General features: G+C 47.4%; 2 protein-coding genes across 4 annotated transcripts in view; both read left to right on the forward strand.

The window, feature by feature from the left end:
* The window catches only part of LOC119373656 (ribonuclease Oy), a 335,955-nt gene that overhangs the window by 82,678 nt on the left and 231,649 nt on the right, over nucleotides 1–21,628 (forward strand). The window lies entirely within an intron of this gene.
* On the forward strand, nucleotides 5,597–19,892 carry LOC119375538 (xaa-Arg dipeptidase). The gene is made up of 6 exons (XM_037645732.2): nucleotides 5,597–6,374; nucleotides 12,963–13,108; nucleotides 14,537–14,686; nucleotides 15,886–16,027; nucleotides 16,874–17,116; nucleotides 18,846–19,892. Exons 1-6 carry the CDS (start codon nucleotides 6,146–6,148, stop codon nucleotides 19,166–19,168), a joined length of 1,233 nt encoding a protein of 410 aa, XP_037501660.1. The 5' UTR covers nucleotides 5,597–6,145; the 3' UTR covers nucleotides 19,169–19,892.

Raw genomic sequence — 21,628 nt, forward strand, 5'->3', positions numbered from 1 at the left:
TGGCTTGATAAGGCTACACGGGGCGAGTGGCAAGGGCTGGAAACTCGCCTCCTCGAATCGTGGTTTCGCGCCGCTACAAATTATTGTCTTTCTCAGCTCGTAATGAACCGATTTGAAAAATTCTTGCAGCATACTGCTCTTCATTCGGCACACAACAACTTCCAGCGTCTAACTAATATTTGCTATGTGGCCTGGTGAGGGGCCCTTTAAGCAAAGTCTCAATTTTCGTGAGGGTCACAATCCTCAATGTCGGTTTTAAATGCTGTCTTAAAGAGGGTTTTTATTCCGCTGCGACGAAATTCAATGAGGTCTTCACAGAAAGAGATCACCTTTTACAGTTCTTTTGTACCGTGGGTACAACATGTTCATGTTGTTGAAATATATTCACATTGTGCATGCGTGGGTGTTTAGCCCAGTGGTTCTGAACGTGCTGGCCTGAGTACAATATTCAGCACCGCCATAGAAAGTTTAATTTACTTCATACATTCATTTCTTTACTACAGTAATTGCTTTACGCGACAGAGGAACAAAGTGACAATTTTCTCCCTGATTCAGCATATAAATGCTTGTGCATTTAAAACATAACCTCCAGTCCGTGACCTCTGCAAGGGAGTGGTGTAAGTGGTTTTCTTCCGAAGCTTACGTGCAGTCTCTTTACTAGTGTAAGCACTAGGTATATCAGAAAATAAGAGTATGCGGCTTCCGTCAAAAATATTAAGTTCGACTAAGTACTGGTGACGCTATCTGTGATGAAAATTTGCAGATACGTGCAAGTTTTTGCCCTAAACCTAGCGACACAGTAGTGTATCTGCCTGACCAAGTGGACTAAAACGCGCGTAAGTTTCGTACGTCCCATATAGTTCTTAGCTTAAGTTTCATACCTATAGAGGAAACTGGCGCTTCGATCGTTCAACCACCATGGGAATGATTGGAAGTAGAGGCTTCGGATTGGATAGCGTTAGCTAGCGAAATGTCTACGGATCTTTTTGTACAGTTTCAGTTATATATATAGAGCCTAGCACTCTTTATTGTTCAACTTTTGCACTAAACGCATTCATGCAAATTCTTTTCCCCTGGGACGGTAAAGGCTGTGCGCGGAGGAAGAGGAGCAAACTTTATTCAGAGGAGTGAGCCGACAGCAGAGTCATCCAAGGTGGGCGGCGTCCCTAGTCCAGGACGCCGTGGGCCTGATCAGCTCAGGCCCACGGCATCCTGGACTAGGGACACCCACGCCGCGCAAGAGAGGGCGCCACCGGGGCCCAGTGCGCAATTCTTATTAAAAACCAAATAAACGTTTTATTCTTTCTGTATTGCTCCTACCGCCTGCACTTCTCCGGCGCCTTCTTCGCTACATCAGAAGGGGCAAACAATTTCATGGAAATTGCTGCAGACTACACGTATCTCAACTGCTGTAACAAGCAGGAAGTCGATAAAACGCAGCAACAATTAGCGTACATGGGACACACCGAGTTTGCGAATCTCCCAAACAAGATTCTACTCGTGCCGGGAAAAGCCTACATTCTTGCCTGAAACATTGAGGGCATCGACGGTTTGGTAAATGGAGCATTGGAAACTCTAACTGAGAAGGCTGTGGACTACGAACGGGAATCGCTGGGTGCCCGTGTTACGCCCTTCCGCAGGTCGCACAGTGCCGGAGCTGCATTTAGCGCAGGATTTAGAGCTAGACCAATCCCTATACAATTCTTACTCGCTCTTTTTTTTTTGGGGGGGGGGGGGGAGCGTGTGTCGAGCGTCCGAGCACAGTGAAAGAGCGAACGAACACAGCGAAAGATGAAAGGGTTAGGAGGAACGCATTGCGTGCGCGTCTGCCAGTCAGTGTGTGTATCGCAGCCTGGCAATTTCGTTTTCTTCCGATGCCACCAGATGGTCCTGCCCTCTGCGCATGCAGTGTGTGGAAATTGAACCCCGCTGTCAACGAGACATCGTCATGCATGTTGCGCTGGGCTTTGAGAGTGATGCGGAGAGAATAAAGGAGCACTAAAGACAAACAACATTTAACATCAGAGTAAAAGGTCAATTCTTGGGAACATCTAAAACGACAATACAGGATCGTCAGGAGCGTCAATACAGTACAGGTGCGTCAACACAGGAGTTCTTTAGTAATGTAGAGGTTAAGGTAAATATATGTCACGACTTGCGCCACCTCTGGGACATTCTCGAACAAGAGACGGATGACGTAGTAGAGCTGCAGTACAATTAATCGCAATTGCTCAAACTATCCGTGACAAAAAAGAACACTTCATTCCATTACAAGAAGCAATAAAATGAAACTTTTGCATTTCAGCCTGATTCATCAAAAAAAAAAAAGAACTGGATGGTTACGTAACATTGAGAACGACGCAAGTTCCGTTTTCGCCGTGCTGTACTCCGCTAAACACCTTGTTCCGCTGCGCTGCAGCGATGGTTGTTGAGCCGTGCATTCATGGTGAAGGCTACGTCAGAATGCCGTTCACGAGGGCCGGTGGTTTGAATTGTGCTAACGGTGTGTGAACTACGAAAACACGATTATCTTTCATACTAAGCATTTTGTGGGCGCAAAACAAACATTGGGAAGTTTTTGTAGCGCTATTTCAGCAATCCACGTCGACTTAGTGCCATTAGTGTCCCTAAAGAGCGAACAGAACGAACAGTGCGGGGCCTCCAAAGATTGGGAGTCGCAACTTGGCTAAATTGTATGTTGGATTCATTTGGTTGTGTCTAACAAAAAGAAACGAGCCCCTCGACAGAGTTGCCCTTCTTTCGTTCTAACTCTGGGAGGCGATCCAGGCAAGGTCACAGAGGTGCCTCCAAGTGAACTGCTCCCCCATAATGAGCACCACATACCTCCCATCCTCTCGTTCTTCCACTTTTGTTTCCTTTTTTTTTTTGCAATGCCAGGCAGTTGTTCCATTGCAACACGGCCTCTTCATTTGGAGACGCGACTCAATTTCGCTCTTTCTGTGCACTATTGACCATGAAGAGACCGCAAACGCTGAGCTGATGGTAAACTAAGCATACTTGTTGCCTCAGATTTCTCTATAGTATCACTTCTGGTTGAAATATTTTGCTACGTACAGTCGCTATGGTGACGGCAGTATCACGTTTAACCAGACGTTGGATGAGGGGCTCTTGAACAGGAATTTCAAAGGTCTTTTTTTTTTTACCTTTATGGAATGCTCGCTGCCAGCAGATAACTATCGCGTGTAATTTGAGCGTGCCGTTGGGTTCGGTTAGAGAAGAAATATAGCATGACTGACTGTGCAATAACTAGAAAGTTATTTACGTTGCCATTGCAATTCGTGGCTGTACAGTACACCGTAATTGATTCTAACACTCCCACTTGCTTTAATTTGTTTTCCGCAGCCTTGGCATGAAATTATGTTAATTTCACGCATTTATAGGGAGTCGATCATAATGCGTGTGGCAAACGGTTATACATACGGCTATCCCGTTATAAAGGGCAAGGCACCACATCATCATCATCATCATCATTCGGGCGGAACTTTTTCTCGGCATAGTCCACGCGCGCATTGAGAGTACACGCCTATAGTCTGCTGTTATTATTCCAGTACGCTATGTACACGCCTGTGTCGGGTACTTTTTTAAATGCGAAGCATTTCTTAGCAAACCTTTGGCACTTTGAGCGTTTCTATCTATCTATCTATCTATCTATCTATCTATCTATCTATCTATCTATCTATCTATCTATCTATCTATCTATCTATCTATCTATCTATCTATCTATCTATCTATCTATCTATCTATCTAGCCGCCTACGTCTGAGTGCTCTCGTGATCGCCTCCTTAGCTTGGTTTAGACCAAAATTGGCATGGGAGAGTAAGAGGATTTGACAAATATGACTGTCGGGTCATGACATGAATAACGTGAATATCCTGTCGCGTACATCGTCAAACCATTTCCTCCAGACACGTGTGCCACATGCCCGTTTACCACGCGCCGCGGTCTACGGGTATGCGCCACAGGTGATTGACAGTTTATGTCTACCCAGGACCGGCGAGAACAGACATTGGTAATTTATATGCGAGAGCGTTAAGAAAAGCCGATATCGGCAGCGTTGACCTGACGAATGAAAATAATAAAAATTAGAATCCCAGCAGGAATTGAACCCAAGCATTCTGCGTGACAATCGGGTGTTCTACCACAGAGCCACGCCAGGTCTATAAACTGGTTTGGAAAAACAGCCTATGCGGGCGTAATGCCGGTGCAACGTCAGTTGTGGTTGTGGTGCTGGCTATGTAATTTTACAAGAAAGCAATAAGCACTACACATGTGCTCCTACAATACAGGCGTCATATCACATTAACGTCTGCGTTCCGCTTTTATGGCAGGCTAATAAACATTATTTTTGTATTCCAATGATTCAGCAAGCTATATTGAAGCATTGCTCGACACCGGAGGAGTACATTTTAGCAGCTTTCATTTATCCTCATCTCTCCTTTTTTTCTACTTTTATTTTTTCATTCGCCTGCGCTATTATTACAAGGTCCTTATGTTTTCCGAATGAATGATTTTCACAGCAGGTCCTTCCGCTATGCCTCACTGGGCTTATTTGCATTTGCACGTCTTTTTATTTTTCTAATATTTGCTTTAGCGCTCGCCCGCCGCCTTTGACAGCTGCGACAGGTCGTCAGTACCCCGAATGCGTGACAGTGAAGCTAAATGAATCCAAGGCATCCAAAGTCAGGATAATACTTCTGACACGCTCAATTTGATACTCCGGAATGCTCGCTTCTATAGCTTGAAACTAAAGGCAAAAGAAACGTTGGTATTTTGACGCAGCGGAGCACAGTTTTATGCTTTTAGGGAAAATCTGCGCAAGTTAATTACTGTCCCACATGTGAGTGAGTGAGTGAGTGAGTGAGTGAGTGAGTGAGTGAGTGAGTGAGTGAGTGAGTGAGTGAGTGAGTGAGTGAGTGAGTGAGTGAGTGAGTGAGTGAGTGAGTGAGTGAGTGAGTGAGTGAGTGAGTGAGTGAGTGAGTGAGTGAGTGAGTGAGTGAGTGAGTGAGTGAGCGAGCGAGCGAGCGAGCTGGCCGAATAATTTCACGATCCAAATAATTTTTCACACGTAACGTACAGGTGTTGTCTAAAGTTCCCAGGCCGCGCTGCTATAGTAATACGTGGGACAGCGGCGTGGAAACTTTTGGCCGCACCTGTACATTGCAAGCCAGAAATAAAAAGTGAACGATTTTGTTGGTTCAGTTTCCCTCTCACGTGAGAAATGCACGGCTTTTTCTGGGTGAATGGAAAATACCGCAACAGCGCCCGTCTGTGTGTTTCTAATACGCGCACCGGTCGCAGGATCTGACCTCGATCCCCACTCTCGCGAACCTTCCGCCCCGTACGCGCATAAAAACAAACGTCGCACCCGGTTACGACGACGAGCATTCGAGCGATAGCGGGGGCAGCAGAACGCGCAAACGCAGCCGTAAGGGACGGACGGGCAGTTTCCACTGCAGGGACCACGCACGCTGCTGTGGCGTCAGCCCAGTGCACGTGCGAACGCGTGTTTTCTCTGTCCTCTACTCCGCAAACACAAGCCGTTCCCACGTTGCAAGAAGCAACACGTGAAAAAAAAAAAAGAGAAAGCCTTCGCGACGTCAGGCGACCTCCTCAACGCTTCCTGGCCCTCGGAAGACGCGCTTCTTTAACGGGACGCCCGCTGTGTGTATTACGCTACGTTCCTTGGCACTGTCTCGCGGGCTCGCGTCCAAGTGAGTATCACAGCGCTTCCGCCGCCGCCTCCTAAAGGCCACCCGCTACGACCAGCCAGCTGCGTGACCCAGTTGCATGCGACTCCTCGTACCAAGCGCAAGGCCATCGCTACGCCGCTTGCGACGAACTCTTGTTGTTCGTGTTTGCTGAGAGATAACGCATACCCAATTTAAGGCAATTAAGCATTGGCATTCACGGCAAGTCCGTCCGTATAACCGCAGTCGGAGATATCCTTGCAACGCTGCGACTCGTTAACACGCCTGCGTAACAAACAACCGACCGCATCGGACGCTCGACGCGTCGTTCGCAACCTGAAAGGTGTTACCGCACCTCCGCTCGCCTCTAGTGCGCATACAAGTCGGCTCACCTGCTGCCTGTTGCTCGAAACGGCGCACTTGCACGAGGAAAGAGTATGGATACTCCCTTCGGTAAGATCGTCAACAACGTGATCGAAGGAAAGTCCGTGGACTTCTGGACGCTGTCGCGGTTCATCTGGGAACACCCCGAACTGGCACTCAAGGAGGAGACGGCGCACCTCAGGCTGTCCGAATTCCTCGAACAGCGAGAGTTCAAGGTTCAGAGGAACTACCTCCTGAACACGGCGTTCAGGGCAGAGTTTGACGCACCCGGTGGAACGGACGGTAAGCGAAACAATGTTCACCGCTGCATAACGGAAACCGCGGCATGACATCTCGTCTCCATGTTGTGAAAATGGATAAGAAACATAACCTTTATGTATGTTCGTGTACTTGTATGTGTATGTGTGCGTGTATATAACAAATGTAAAATGGAAAAACCTCAGGGGGGGTGGGGGTTGAGGTAGGAGGGTTGGATCCTCCCCCCGCCCTTGTCTACGCCATGCTAGGTTTGTATGGGCACGGTGCTCAGCTGCTAACCCGACCACCGCGGGTTCAAACCCTGTCCCAGCGGTCGCATGGGAGCGAAATGGGAGCACACCCGTATACTTGGATTTACGTGCCCGTTAAAAAGTCCCGCGTGGACGAAATTTCCGGAGTCCTCTATTGCGGCGTGTCTCATAACCATGTCGTGGTTTTGGCACGTAAAACCCCAGATATTTAAAAAACAATTGTATGGGTAGTCTCCAGAGAAACAATTCGGCGCTTCGAAACAAGAGGCGCGTATATAATTTGAGCTGTGTGGGGTATTCTTTTTTCTGTCTGCACGGAATATCTGTCTTATCAGTATATTCTATCGGTATGGAGTATTCTCTTTCCTATCGGTACGAATATCAGTGGATGAATGTGCGCTAAGTAAAGTGATTACGTGCATGCGCTAACCTTGCTAATGAGCATTGTTTCCATTTCTCGCGTGAATGTTCGTTAAAATTAAAGGCACTGATTTCAAAAACTGCCGGTCGTTCTCAGAAAGCTCTATCGATGGGACAATGGTAATGGATGGTGCATTTTATGTGCATTCAGCTTGACAGTATAATTCCTCTTATTCAGCTATAGTTCCTGCTACTCGACAGTATAGTGCTGTCGAGTAGATAGTGTTCTAGATAGTTCGTTTTGTTGATCACAGTGGCGTTGGTGCACTAACTAGCCCTGGCATGACGAAGCAACAGCTAGAATGAACTAACAATATACAAAAACTACTTGGACAGTGGCCTGAAGAGCGTCTTCAGCAAAAGGCGAACATCACCCTAAAGGACTTCTTAATGGACACTGGACCAGGTAATCGCTTGTGACGAGCAGTTATGTGTAGCTACAATCGAAGTAATGTGTTAGTCCGTATGCTGTGGGTATCACTAGGACAGGAATGTGTGCGTGTGAACGTTCTATTGAAATGTGACCTCTTACAAGCAGAACTCCGACGACTGTCCATTGCCATGTTATTTTCTTTATTTGTTTCAGTTCGCTGTATTTTTTTTTCACTTTTGTGTTTGGGTAACCTTTTTTTGCGCTGCAGAACTTATAGAAATGGAGTAGTCGAGGTGATTTAAACCTGAACCTCTCCACAGCAAGCCATTTAGAACAGAACTAACGATATCAACGTCATGTAACAAAAGCAGTGCAGAGCACAGTAAACACAATGATAGACAGACACAGACGATGGGTTGGGGCGTTTTGAAAGAACTACACAAGGGAATAAACGTAAGTGCGGCTAACTACGGAAGAATCCAGCAGTGAAATGCGGTTCATGTGCTAAGTAGGTACAGTTGAAACCCGCGATAACGAAATCCCGAGGGAACGAAATTCTCACCGCAACGAAATAGTTTCGGAGCACCGGCAAACGCCCATAGGAGTCAATGCATTTCGTAACTCGCGACTACGAAAGATATTCATACCGCAGTCCCTCATTAACGAAATTTTTGAAACACGAGTGCGCAAATAATCTACTCTCGCAACATTAACTACATTCAAAAACTGCTGAAATACATACATGCTACACTTAAATTGTGCAAAACTATCGCTACAGCGCACTTGAGAAGCAGCCGCCATCATTGTTTACAAAAAAACATAAAGCTGGCGAAAATGATGATGATGATGGCTTGCCGAAACACTTGCTCGTTATCGCGGACTACGTAGCCAAATCTACATTCCTCATGAGTTTCGTTCGTTGGGTTGGCTCTCTGCTTTGCTTTGTCGGCTTTGCGCGCACATGGTCGCGTGTGTGGAGCCATTTGTGGAGCGTTTGCTTGTTCGCTTGGTGCAACGTGAATTGTGTGTTGCGATTGCTTCGTCCGATTTCGAGGGCGAACTTTGTGCCGTGGCAAACGAGATTCCCGATCGAGAGGCATGAAATTGCTGCACGGTAAGGCCCGCCAAAGCAAACTTACTGACGTTTGGAAATAAAATGTGTTTTTTGCAAATTCCATGTCTTTTCTGCCGCATTCTCGCGCCAACGAAATTCCCGCAAGAGCGAAATTTTGTGCTTTCCCCGCCGATTTCGTTATTGCGGGTTTCAACTGTAACTCCTAATGTTCATCTCTTTGCGTCTGATTGTCAATGGTTCAGGACATTCCGTTGAATGCAGCGTTCTAAGCAGGAGACGTCAGTTGAGGACTGGGACTGACAACGGGCTAGCATCAAAATGAAATAAAGAAAATCAGAATCATAGGCGTGCACAAGGTTCTCTATTAGGTGTTGCCAAGTTTCCACCTTGCTCGAGTCCGATATAAAACAAGATTCTCCGTGGATGCAAAAACCAAAATGAAGTGATGAACTGCTTCTCACAAAGGTCTGCCTTATGTCCCCGGCTTAATAATAATCAATACTTAATAAGAACTTGTTGTTGGGCGAGTTGGTGAGTACCTAACATCGTGGTTTAGCGCTGAAGAAAGACAGGCACATGTGAGAGACAGGACAGGCGCTACTAACAACTGGTTTATTGCAAGGGTTGCAATGGAATAAATACCACACTGGTGCGCAGACGTGACGAACGCGTAACAACGGTGTCACGTCTGCGCACCAGTGTGGTATTTATTCCATTGCAACCCTTGCAATAAACCAGTTGTTAGTAGCGCCTGTCCTGTCTCTCACATGTGTCTGTCTTTCTTTAGCGCTAAACCACGACGTTAATAATAATCGTTGGGGTTTTACATCCGAAAACCACGATATAATTAGGAGGGGCGCCGTAGTGGAGGGCTACGGAAGGGCTACGGAAATCACAAGATGACGCCAACATATGACACCATCGTTTGGTCAAAGGTGGGCCGATCCTGGAGGCAGTGCAAAACCACGTCAGGCGCAGAAAGCTTTCGGAGGGGGGCGGGGGAGGATCATTACATCGTCTACGGATAAAAAGATCGCGTTTGTCTTCGAGTCGTCTTAAACGAATGCATAAGGGACCTTGTGAACTTTACACCAGAGACACGTGTACTTCTTAGTAGACGCTGTACTACATCTGCACGAGCGTCGTATAGATAAGGAAGTAACCTTATCACGACAACGTTGGAGTGGTTGGCCCAGAGGGGCCTTATCTCTCGTATCATACTCCGCACAGCATAGCGTCAGGCGGCGGCACGCGCCAATGCCGAGGTGTGCGCAAAAGATGCAAATGCTAAGAGATAAAAATGAATCAGCACTAAAGAGAACACCGTCGTGTTTGCCGGCATAGTGGGCTTAACACCATGCTGCGAACAAAAGAAAGATTTCGCTACCTGGAGTAAGGAAGTCACCCACCTCTGGGCGAAGAGAACGCGCCTGGTCAGATAATAAAGTTTAATTCTCTCTCTCGCGAACGACTTTTTATTTGTAACTTCGCCAACGTGCAGCTTTCCGTACAGCATTTGCACTATTCGGTCACGAAATGCTTCGAAACCGCAACCCATTCGGTCATGTCAGGCAGGTGGCAGCAGCCAGCGAAGCCCTGAACTTTGGGCACCACCTATCAAGCTCATGACCCCTTACCCCAAACCCTTAGCAATATTCTTCTTCTATCCCGTCACGACGCATTTCGTAGCCGTTTCTCAAAAGGAATCTCATCCACTCACGTTAAAATAGACACTGTGCATTCGCCCACGAAATACTTTCGAAATTATCTGAAGTTGAAGCATATCGAAACACGTCGTTACATAGGCGTGCGCATGGTTCTCTATTAGGCGGAGCCAAGTTTCAGAGCAGCTCCTCCGCCCCTCCCCCCTTCTGCTATTGGTCCACTCCGAATGAAAACAAGCTTCGCAATGGATGCAAGAATTAAAATGAAGAGATGACGTGCTTTCTACAACGGCCTGCCTTTGGGGGAAATGACCGACGTGAGCAGTTCGAATTATGCAACCATGGCTGCCGTTATCGTCAGAAACCTGCATGGGCATAACCCTGCACTAGAAACAATGACGGGACAGATCCGGATCAGCAAAGCAGTGGGGCAGACTTCGCGCCCTCCTTTAGACGATTACAGGAAGGAGGAGACCTGGGGGAGGGGGGGGCAGGGGGGAGGGCCTTCTGCTTCTTTTTTGCGCAAATCGATGTGTCTCTTAAACACAACATGTGTGTGTGCTGCGTCTGCGAAAAAAAAACTTACTGGTGTTATTCTTCGGCTCGTGCAAACACTCCTACTGGTGTACTTTCACTCACCGTTGTACTCAGCAGATTGAAGGGCCTAGCTCTGTGGGAACAGTTTATCTATGTACTCTCATCTGCTAATCTACTTCTGTACCCACTCCTGCACGCGCCGTGTCCACGTCGGTGACTCAGTGGTTACGGTGCTCGGCTACTGACCCCAAGGCCGCCGGTTCGATCCCGGCCGCGGCGGTCGCGTTTCGATTGAGGATAAAGCATTGTTGTTCGTGATCTGTGGGATGTCAGTACACGTTAAAGAACACCAGATGGTCGAAATTTTCGGAGCCCTCCACTAGGGGGCACCTCATAATCATGTCGTGGTTTTGGCACGTGAAACCATAGATATTACTATTATTTGCACGCGCCATGAAAGGCCTGCTGTATATTCAAATAAAAAGCAAACAGGTAATTCTACAACAAATATATATATGACCGATTTTATGATTTCGGAAGTACACATGAACATTCGGAATATTATGATTTTGAAATCTAGGGTTCGACGGAAGCACGTCTGGTCGGGAAAATACATGGCGGTGAATAGCCAGCACCGACCAATCGTTGTAATAAAAATATAAAGACGTTCCAAGGCCCCCGTAATTGGCCGTAACATCTCCAGGTGGTCAAAAAAATGCCCTAAGTGGACAAAATTAATCCCGACTTCCCCGTAATGTAGGCGTACCTGCCACCTCATCATATCGTGGTTTTGGCACATAAGACCCTCAGAATTTAAGTACAACCCTTCATGGTGGTCTAGCGGTTATGGCGCTTGACTGCTGACTTGAAGGTCGCTGGATCGAATCCCGGCCACGGTGGCCGCAATCGGACGGAGGCGAATCGCTAGAGGCCCGTGTACTTAGACTTAGGTGCTCGTTAAAGAGGTCGAAATTTTCGGAGCCCTGCGCTACGGCGTCCGCCATAATCATATCGTGGTTTGGGACGCAAAACCACAACGATTATTAAATTTAAAACTTAACGCTGTCCACGCTAAGCCCAACAGCTGTGCAACTCAGTACGGCACATGTGTCCCAAAAACAACTGGGAAAAACTAGAACGCACTGATTCTCTCGCCCAACGAGGCCGGCGAGTTGTTGCACACGCTACGGTGGGCGATGCAGCACAGCTGGGACAGCTGCGTGTTAGTTAACGAAGCCGACAGCCAGTGCATCGCCACGGTGGCTGCTTTTTTGCATTTTGTTGCCTTTCTACGTCGGCCGCCTTGGCTATCTCTCCCAGGTCACGCCGACTCCCGCATGCAGTTTTCTAATTGTGGCGATAACTGTAGCGTTGAATTCTTTCAAATAATAATGGTGTAGCACAAAGACACATAACAAACACACGGAAACACAACACAGGCGCTTCCGTGTCTTTTTTATGTGTCTTTGCGCTACACCATGATTATTAGCAAGCACCAATTATAGCCCAAGTCCTTCTGTTGAAGTTTTTCAGTTACCGTGGAAATGGTGGTACAGAGCCTCACTTTTGGCAACAATTCCGAGCATTGTCGAATTCGCCACCTTGTCATCTATGGTCCGAGGTTCCGCTAGGGGCCTCGATGATCGGCTTAGCGTGCCGCTATTTATTTACTTATTTACAGAATACCCGCGTTGCCTCGAAGGCATTATCGCAGGGGAGATCGTTTGAGAACAATTTGTTGTATTTTTTACTGTAATAAACAATAAAATGCGTAAAACAAGGTTAACATCAAGGTTAACCTTGATGTAGGTCTGTTTGAGACAATAGGTATATTCGTCTTTGAGACATTATCGAAGGTAACACGAAGTTCAAACAAAACTAGTATGTCATCACAAACACAGTTGGGAATAAAAATAAGGAGTAAATATTGCATAATTTGATAATGAGGCGGAATTCAACGGTATGCTCCATACCACCCATGTTATCAATCTTCGATCTATTGGCTTCAGACGTTATTTGGGCGTTACTTACTTCTGTTTATCATCGCGAATTTCCGAGCACTGGAGCCGGTGTTCGCACGCCATCAGCTGTGGCGTAAAAAAACCCGCAGTCCCTGTGCCGGTCTGTGCCCCAGGTGATAACTGGTGTCATGATTACGTATACTTGCTGCAAACACGGATGCGCGAGTGAAATAACCTGACCTACAGCGAAGCGATAGTTTTTGTGAAAGTGGGCTCGATATTTTCATTCTTCGAAACACTGCTTCTGTACCATGCGTGCTGTTCGATGCAGGTCCCACGATAGCGTTCCTCTGCGAGTACGACGCCCTTCCCGAAATCGGCCACGCATGCGGCCACAACCTCATCGCCGAGCTGACCGTGGCAGCCGCCATCGCCGTCAGAGACGCCATGAAGTTCTCGCACGCGCTACGCGGAAAGGTCAGTGTTTACAGGAGACCCCCATTCCTGCATGAACTATCCGGCGCCTTTCGCCGTCTAACCACAAAAAAAGGAAACCTGACACATGAAAGTGTAATGAAGTACCCGTAAACTCTAGCGATGTGCTTTAGGTATAGTAAAACTAGGAGATGTAGGTACAATGTAGTACAGCATAAAGTAGCAAATTGAGCGAGTTGAACTACACTCATGATTGCTAGCGCAAACAAGACACGGGACTATAGAAGAATGTTCACGACACAGGCGCTGTGTCATCTTCATTGTTCTAGTCATGTGCCTTGTTTGCGCTGACCATGATGAGCAGGCCTACATTGGAGTAATGGTAGGAAGCGGAGAAAACAGTAAAATAACGGAAGTTGCGTCAAGTTTAGACAAGCGATATAACCGTCCCATGGCAAGGTTATCATGAATCTCTTAATCTTGATTTGTTTTCTTGTGCGTCAGGTAAGTTACGCTTGAAATTTGTTGACGCGAGTGCGTAATTTTATGGCGCAGAAACATTCTCGTTGCATTACTAATTCGTGTGTTTCTTTGGTACATCACTGATGTCTTCTTTATGTGTTCTTATTGATTATGTAACCTGTAACTTTATGCTTGTGCTGCTGTGAACCCTTCTAATGTGTGCTGCGGCTCATTCTCCAGTGCCATTTCGATTAATAATTGATTGATTGATTGATTGATTGATTGATTGATTGATTGATTGATTGATTGATTGATTGATTGATTGATTGATTGATTGATTGATTGATTGATAAACTGAAACAGCAGCCCCGTCCTGATGGGGGCAGAATGCAGCAACACTAGCATATTCAAGCGCTTTTTAGTGGCACCAGTACCGAGTAACACTCTTGTTACTCCTCCAAGCACTTCCGGTCGAGCATTTCCGGTTTTCCGAATATTCATGAAAAGTGTTCTAAAAAATAGAAATCGATGGTTCTGGTGAAGTGTTTATACTAGATACATATAATATCAGACCATAACTTGGCTTTAGATAAGGGCCAGTTAGCTGTCAGGATAATTATTCAATAACAATAAACAACTTCGTTAATTGAAATATTGTAAGCAGCTGGGATCGTTGCGGCACCTGCCGGAGGAGATCTAAACCACGCGCTTTTTTCTACGTGGCCTTTGAGATCAGCTTCGGCAGCGCGCGAAACACAAGGTTACGCACGGAATACACCACGGAAAACGAATGCCCACGTGCGAGAGCCACTACCAGACACTTAAGGTCAAAGATTACGGTCGCCTCCAGATTTTCTTGAGTCCCACATCGCATATAGCTAATGCGCCAACGTTTGTGCTGACTGAATGAAGGGCCTTAATTATGACGGTGTCCACATGGTTCCACGCAGTGCTTGCGCAGTAACTAAACAACGTCGAAATTGCTTCTGTTTCCTGTCTCCGGTGCAGGTGGTCGTGCTGGGAACTCCGGGGGAAGAGAACTGCGGCGGAAAGCAGATGCTCATCGACAAGGGCGCCTTCGAGGACATCGACATCGCGCTCATGTCCCACCCCTTCCCGTACGAGGCCCTCCGCACGGGGTTCACTGCAAGACAGCAGGTACCGCTACATATTGATTCCACTCAAGCTTTATTCGTACATCCTAGGTGTTACTGGCCGTGTCACGAAAGCTTGACTAGGCAACTGACCCAGTACAAAATGACCGGAACAGACAAATACAGTGAGTAACATACTTAGCGAAAACAACAAAATGACAAATTGCGCATGTTCACACATGATTAAGACAGTAATACCAGAGGGACATAGTGACTATAAATCCAAACGAAGCATGAAAATGAAATATACATTTCAGTACGCCTTGTGGGGATGCTTGGTGTGACATCGCTACAAAATTAGAGGCGCAAATTAATACGAACAAGGACGGATGAGAGAGAGAGACAGAACGAAAGCCACTACTAAGTGTTTTATTTGGCCGTCATAATTTCATTTAAATACCCCACCATGAACAAGTAGGCATGAGCGGAAGCGTAGCTATAAATGAAAACGGAAAGAACGCAGATAAAAGTTTTCAATTTCGTGTATGAAATACGACGACAATTGAACCGCTGACACGTGTTTAGCCTTGTACATGCACGTCAAAAAGTGCTTTGTGAACTCTTTCTATATTTTATTAATGCCAGCGGCTCTGGCATGTCTCTTTCTGCTTTGCGGATTACGTGGGCCCGATTTTGACGGCTAATAAAACAGTGTTAATAAAACAGTGTGCGGTGGCGCTCGTGCTGTCTCCTAAGTTTGTGTTTGACCTAATTCGTGCCCGCAATCTCGTACCTAAGATAGATCTGTGTTTATGATGCAAATATGAAAGTCGTCAGCGGCATCCAGTCATTCAAATTACGCGAAATTTAAGGTCAACAGGAAAGCTCGAAGGCGTCAACAACGGTCAAACAAGGAAAACTACGCAATAGGCAAGATTCCAAGTGGCGTACTGCGCAAGCACGAAGGAGGAAAGGAGAGACAACGCAGAGCGCTGCAAAAAAAAAAGAAAAGAAATGGCGCTCTGTCCTGTCTCTTTTTCTGCCCTCCTCCGTGCTTGCGCAGTACGCCACCTGTTCGATGAGCCCACTAGCTTCAAAAAGACCTTATTGCAGGATTGAAATCATACGCTGACGAAGACAAGTCCATTTGTATTCGACAGTTGAATGAGGTGGTGCCTTTCATGCCACAATGTAACCATGTCTGCAGTTGTTGCGCATAGCATCGTGTTATTTATGCGGCCTTTCGCATACTTGGCGCGGCAGGTGACGGTCCGTTTCCGGGGCAGGTCCGCCCACGCCGCTGAGTCCGCCTACAAGGGCCTCAACGCTTTAGACGCGGCGGTGGCCTCCTATATGAACGTCTCTCTGCTGCGTCAGCAGATCAAGTCCACCAGCAGGGTTCACGGTAAGGACCTTTTTGGTACAAGTCTGCCTTATTATTGAGATAGAAACTATATGCGCACTTTCGACGGCTTCTTGCCGTCGCCATCCGCGTTGCCGGGATGTTCCGTATAAATTCCAAATTGATAACATCAGCCCGCGCATCGTACGTTCTACACGCGAGTAAGTCGTCGCGAGCGCTGGCGACGAACGCGACTGAAGCACAGATGAAACGAGCCGGCCATCTCCGTCGCACGGAAGGCGCATGCGATAACATCATCCCGCGTGCGAGACCAACGATCGATTGCTCCTCAACCAGAGAGGAAACGCCCCGTCCCGTCATTCGTAAGGAGTATGAAGGAACGCCAGGGGGGAAGGGAAGTGAGGGGGGGGGGTGGTCTCCGTCGCTCGAAGATCGCGCGCTATCTCGACAGATATCAGCAAACGGCTCATGTACCCCTCTACTTACGCCGCTCTCACCACTTCGCGTTGAGACGACAGGCAGCGCGAAAACCGCTTCTCTCCCTGGAGCGGCCATATTCCCTAACACCATCCTTCAGAGTTACGCGAGACCGGATCCAAGAGAGTTAGCTGGCAGCCTTGCTTCGTATAACATTACAATTTGTTCCTGTTGCATTCATTGCCTCACTCTTAAGCGACATTGTGATTTGTTTTTCAGCTTTTACAGCCTCCAATGCGAGGTGCGCCAAAAGACGAAGCGCAGAGGACGGAAGTGGCGCGCACAACGGCTGGACTAACTGTCGATCGCAGTTGTTAATGCTGTTAGTCGTTAGTCACACCTCTCTCCTATGTGCTTCGTCTTTTGGGCTGGTTACAGTGCTCAAGAATAAAAGGGTTGCATACTGCGCAGGTGTGATCCTCCGGGCGGGCACCTATCCCAACCTAATTCCGGAATCGAGCGAGCTGAGCTATCACATCCGGGCCGTGAGCCTGGCCGAGCTCGAGGAGCTGGTGAGCCGCGTCGAAGGTTGCTTCCGGGCGGCCGCTCTGGCCACCGGCTGTGTACTGAACCTCGAGTGGGGCATCCGCTACAAGAACCTGGTGCACAACATCGCACTCACCGAGGTGTACCGGAAGCACGGACTAGCCCTGGGTAATTCGAAATCCACAAAACTCACAGGTCCCTTATGCATTCGCCTAAGACGACTCGAAGGCGAGAGTCGTCTTAGGCGACTCTCGCCTAAGACGACTTCCTTTTTCTTATCAGTCGATGTATTGATCCACCCCCGCTACCCTGCTATAGCTTTCTGCACGTTACGTCGTTTTGCACTGCCACCGGGATCGGGGGCATTGCAAGCTTTCTGCAGCTCACCTGATTTCGCACTGCCTCCGTGATCGGCCCATCATTGACCAAGCGGCGATGTCATGTGATGACGCCAGCATGTGGCGTTACGCTATGTGACGTCATGGTTACGTCACAAGCTGTGGTGATCTATTACGTCATGATGTCGTATGGTGGCGTCAGCACGCGATTATGATATTTTGCAGCACTCGTGTTGAAGCCTACGAGCCGCGGGACGCCGACGGTCTATCCGCCTCTTTCATTTTCCTGTGCTGCCCTCTGCCGTTTGGGTAGTGTTTTGGTAGGGGCCGGAACAACCGGTATCGCCAGAAGGAAAGCCTCCGAGATGAAGAGACGTTTCGCAACTTTTCCGCTAGGGGAAGGGCGCATGCGCCGGGGGCATGGTGGAAAAGGCGGATTGTCGCGTTTGATGAGGCATCAAAGGCTTTCACTTTCATATGCAGAAGTTCAGGGGAAGATACAAGCTTGAAGACATGAAAAATTGTTGAACACGAGTCTCGTTGGAGCCAACGTCTCGACAAGTGGTCTTGTCTTCTTCAAGGCAGCAACGTACTGCCTCGAAGAAGACATGACCACTTGTCGAGACATTGGCTCCAGCGACTGCCCCTGCTCAAGGATTTTTCATCTGGGTAATCTGAGTCATCTGGCTTTCTGAGAAAGTGTACAAGCCGGAATGCAAGGCCTGGTTTCTTATGCGAGAGCATATGTGCCCATGTTCCCAAGATAACAGGCGTGATAGTTTAGCACGTAGTCGCCCTGCTAAGCTCGAAACCGCAGGTAAGCTAAACTCGAATCTCGCGTCCATAAATACCCAACGAAGTGGACGGGGAAGTGTCTTCCGTCATGGCTCAATTGGTAGAGCATCGTACGCGTAATTAGAAGGTTGTGGGTTCCGATCGCGCCGACGGTGCAGGTGATTTTTCGTCCACTTTATTGCGCTTCAATCTACGTCATAATTATCACACTTCAGTTATAAATAACAATTATTGTCCCGCATGCTTTCCCTGGCCTAAAAGTGTGTTGCATTCATTTGATCGTGTCTTACACAGAAACGAGCACCTTGAAAATTTACAAAGTCCCTTATGCATTTTTCTATGATGATCGCAAGGCGAAAGCCATCTTCATCCTCTCAATGTATTGTACTGATCCTGCCCGAAGGCATTCCGTACCTAACATGGTGTTTGCACTGCCTCCGGGATCGTGGTATTGGATGATTTGTGCAACTCACATATTCTTGTAATGCCTCTGTGAACGACCCTCCTTTGACCAAGCGGCGATATCATGTGAGGACGCCATCATGTGACGTCACGTGATGTGCCGCCACCATTATGTCACGATGACTTCAAAAATTTTGTCGACCTTTGACGTTCATGACCACGTCCTTGTGTGACGTCGTCACGTGATGATGACTTTCTGCATCGCTCGTGTTGACGCCGCTGATGCCGATGGTCACTTTCGAGGTTGACATTGTATCTATGGCTCTCGCCTTAAAAATTGCCCCTGTTTCGTTCCTAACTAGGTGTGGAGTACCTGGACGCTGACATGAAGGAAGTGGTGCCCACGGGTGCGGCGACGGACGCTGGAAACGTTTCGCACTGCATACCGACGCTGCACACTGTGTACGCGGTCGGCAACGGTGTTCGGAACCACACCCGCGGCTTCGCCGAGATGGCGGGCACCATCGACGCCCAGGCGCCGACGCGGCGAACGGCCAAGGTGCTCGCGCACACCGCCATCGAGTTGTTCTGCGACCCCGACCTGGTGCAGAAGATCAAGAACGAGTTCACCGAATGGCGCAGTCGCGCAGGCGCGTCTCCACCAGCCGCGCAAGCGAAGAAATGAGGTGTTGTCAGTGGATATGTTCGATAGACCCGCTCTAGGCAGTCGGAGAACTGCCCGGGGTGGACTTCCCCGGTCCTCTCGGGGAAGAAATGAACTATGTCAGTGGGTCTGTTCGATTAATACGCTCTAGGCAGTCCGGGAACTGCTCGGGGCGGACTACCCCTGTCCTCCCGGGGATGAAACGAACTGTAGCAAATTATCTGTTCGATTAATCCGCTCTAGGCAGTCCGGTAACTGCCCTGGAGGACCGAGCGAAGCGGATAGCAAAGCTGGGACTTGATAGCAAAGCAAGGGAGCGCATAGCGCATAGCGAGGTGTCCAAGGCACTCCGAGAGCGCCTGGGATACAGTGCGTACGCAAACCTCATTGGCTGAAAACAGTCCCGGGTGATCTGGGACTGCCATGGACCGAAACGCAAGGGTGCGCGATGCCGGTACTCGTCCATCCATTCTTTCTGTGGAGCAGAAGCTTCGCAGTGCTCCTTGCGGACATGGAAGGGAAGAATGACTCTACATGTTTGTTTTATTCTTGCAAGAATTCTTGTGGGTTGCTTTTACTTGTTCGTTTTTTTTTTGCTGTTGTTGTTTGTACGGTAAAGTGGTAGCGCATTTGTTTGACAGCGCTAAGCCACGTGATACACATCGCCTGGGATAGAGTTGTGGGTGCGATAGGTCACACCGAAGATCGCTGGAATGCAAAGCTTCCTTCTTTTATTGTTTTTATTAAGAAACCCTTTATCATTTCGTTTTATCATTTCGTGAATATGAAAGATACAAACGCCATGACTCTCGCCCGTCATTGACCTGAGCACACACCGTGCACTGCAGGCTGTAGCTAAAAAAATCTTTCAAACGTTCTCACGTTGAGGAGTGATTTGCCGAATCTTTTGCTGTGGCACGTTACACAAAGCTTCTATAGATCCAGTAATCCATGGCAGGTGAAGGACTGTGAGATCAATAATTATGTTCATTAGGGACCTCTAAGAGTGTGGTACCCGGCCTGTAGTTGGTCTTGTCAGCTAGCAGTTAGCAGATAGCAGAAGGTCGACGCCTTTAGATAGCCTTTACATTACGCTAAGAGGCTGCAGTCCCAACAATCAAATCGAGAGTTAGTCTTGACTTGTTCGTCCTGTTGCCTTAGCCAGGCGTTGCAACGGGCTGCATCGCACGCAAGGCGCCATATACAGCTTTCCAATGTCTTTTGAACGGATCGTGCCAAAGTATAGCAGCGTAATGCATAACAAATTTATCCTGCACCGCATCACAGGAATGCATCTTTCTAATGTTCTAAAATAAATGAAATTCGCGTTATGCCTTGAGTTGATTTCCTCGCGACATGTCGTGCGTTTTCAGACCGATCTCATTTATACTAGAGTATTTACTTGGAGACAAAAACTATTAGCAAGTCATGTGTCCTATAGGATCTTACCCAATAACATTTGCGGGATATTGCGAATGGTAAAACAGTTCACGGTTTTTATACATTGCTGATAGTTTCTGTCCATTTGGGGGACAGCTGCAAACAGCTCTCCCGCAGTAGGCTACATAGTACTGTACTACGTGTTGGACACATATTTCTTGTTAACTTGCACCGAGTGTATGATTATTATTGAGGATCTTTTTGCAATGGGTCCTTATACAGACTACCGCACCGACGGCGAACTTTTGCTTAAAGCGTTCGTATGAATTCTGCTGTTCTATCAACGGTGCAATTATACTGGATAATCCAAATACAGGAAAAAAAAATTTCTGCACGATGATAAGCAAACAACCAACTTTTTCCTTTTCTTTATCTCTTTTTCGTTGTATTGAAATTTGAATTTTCCCGTTCGTTTCTTCTACCTCAGAACCGGCACCGAAGAACACGTTCTTCTAGTTACTCTCTGCTCAAGTAAATAGTCATTGAAAGTAATATTATTAACGACTTCTAGCTTTAATACTTTTAGTGTGTCACTGGTTTATCGCGGCCTTTTTCTCTTACTGTTCTAGCGACCGCGACACTATCAATCCCTCGTTATGGGCTCGAGCCAATGTCTGGCATCGCCGGTTCACGACGTTGAGGAGAATAATACTAGCACCACCGCTTCAAAAGCTTTGCCTTTTCTTTTGGGGCCGCTATATTCTGGGATACAGCCACAGAGATGTGTTCTTCGCCATCGAAGCATTCGTCATTGAGACTGACAGAATATCTTGCTATATTCAGCCGAGTTGAAATATTTCGTTACTGATAATTGTCAATTAAAATAATATATGTAAATAACTATAGCATCTAGAAATGTTACCTTAGAGAAAGTAATCGTAAATTCACCCACTACTAGGTTAATCCCCTGTATTAGGTATGAGCCACGCTCAGAGAACAATAACACCAGTTTACTTAGTAGTCTAAAACTTGGACTTACTAAGAATAACCCTTCTTTCTAATTGATGTTTTAACCTCTACTATGATTTCAAAAAAAAAAAA

The sequence above is a fragment of the Rhipicephalus sanguineus genome, chromosome 11 (genome assembly GCF_013339695.2).
Source record: "Rhipicephalus sanguineus isolate Rsan-2018 chromosome 11, BIME_Rsan_1.4, whole genome shotgun sequence".
Lineage (NCBI taxonomy): Eukaryota > Metazoa > Arthropoda > Arachnida > Ixodida > Ixodidae > Rhipicephalus > Rhipicephalus sanguineus.

Excerpts from the sequence above, each read along its gene's own strand:
- LOC119375538 (XM_037645732.2), top strand. The coding sequence starts at position 6,146 with ATGGATACTCCCTTCGGTAAGATCGTCAACAACGTGATCGAAGGAAAG. Across the intron at positions 14,687-15,885 it reads GGTTCACTGCAAGACAGCAG|GTGACGGTCCGTTTCCGGGG; the intron begins GTACCGCTACAT and ends TTGGCGCGGCAG. Across the intron at positions 16,028-16,873 it reads GTCCACCAGCAGGGTTCACG|GTGTGATCCTCCGGGCGGGC; the intron begins GTAAGGACCTTT and ends CATACTGCGCAG.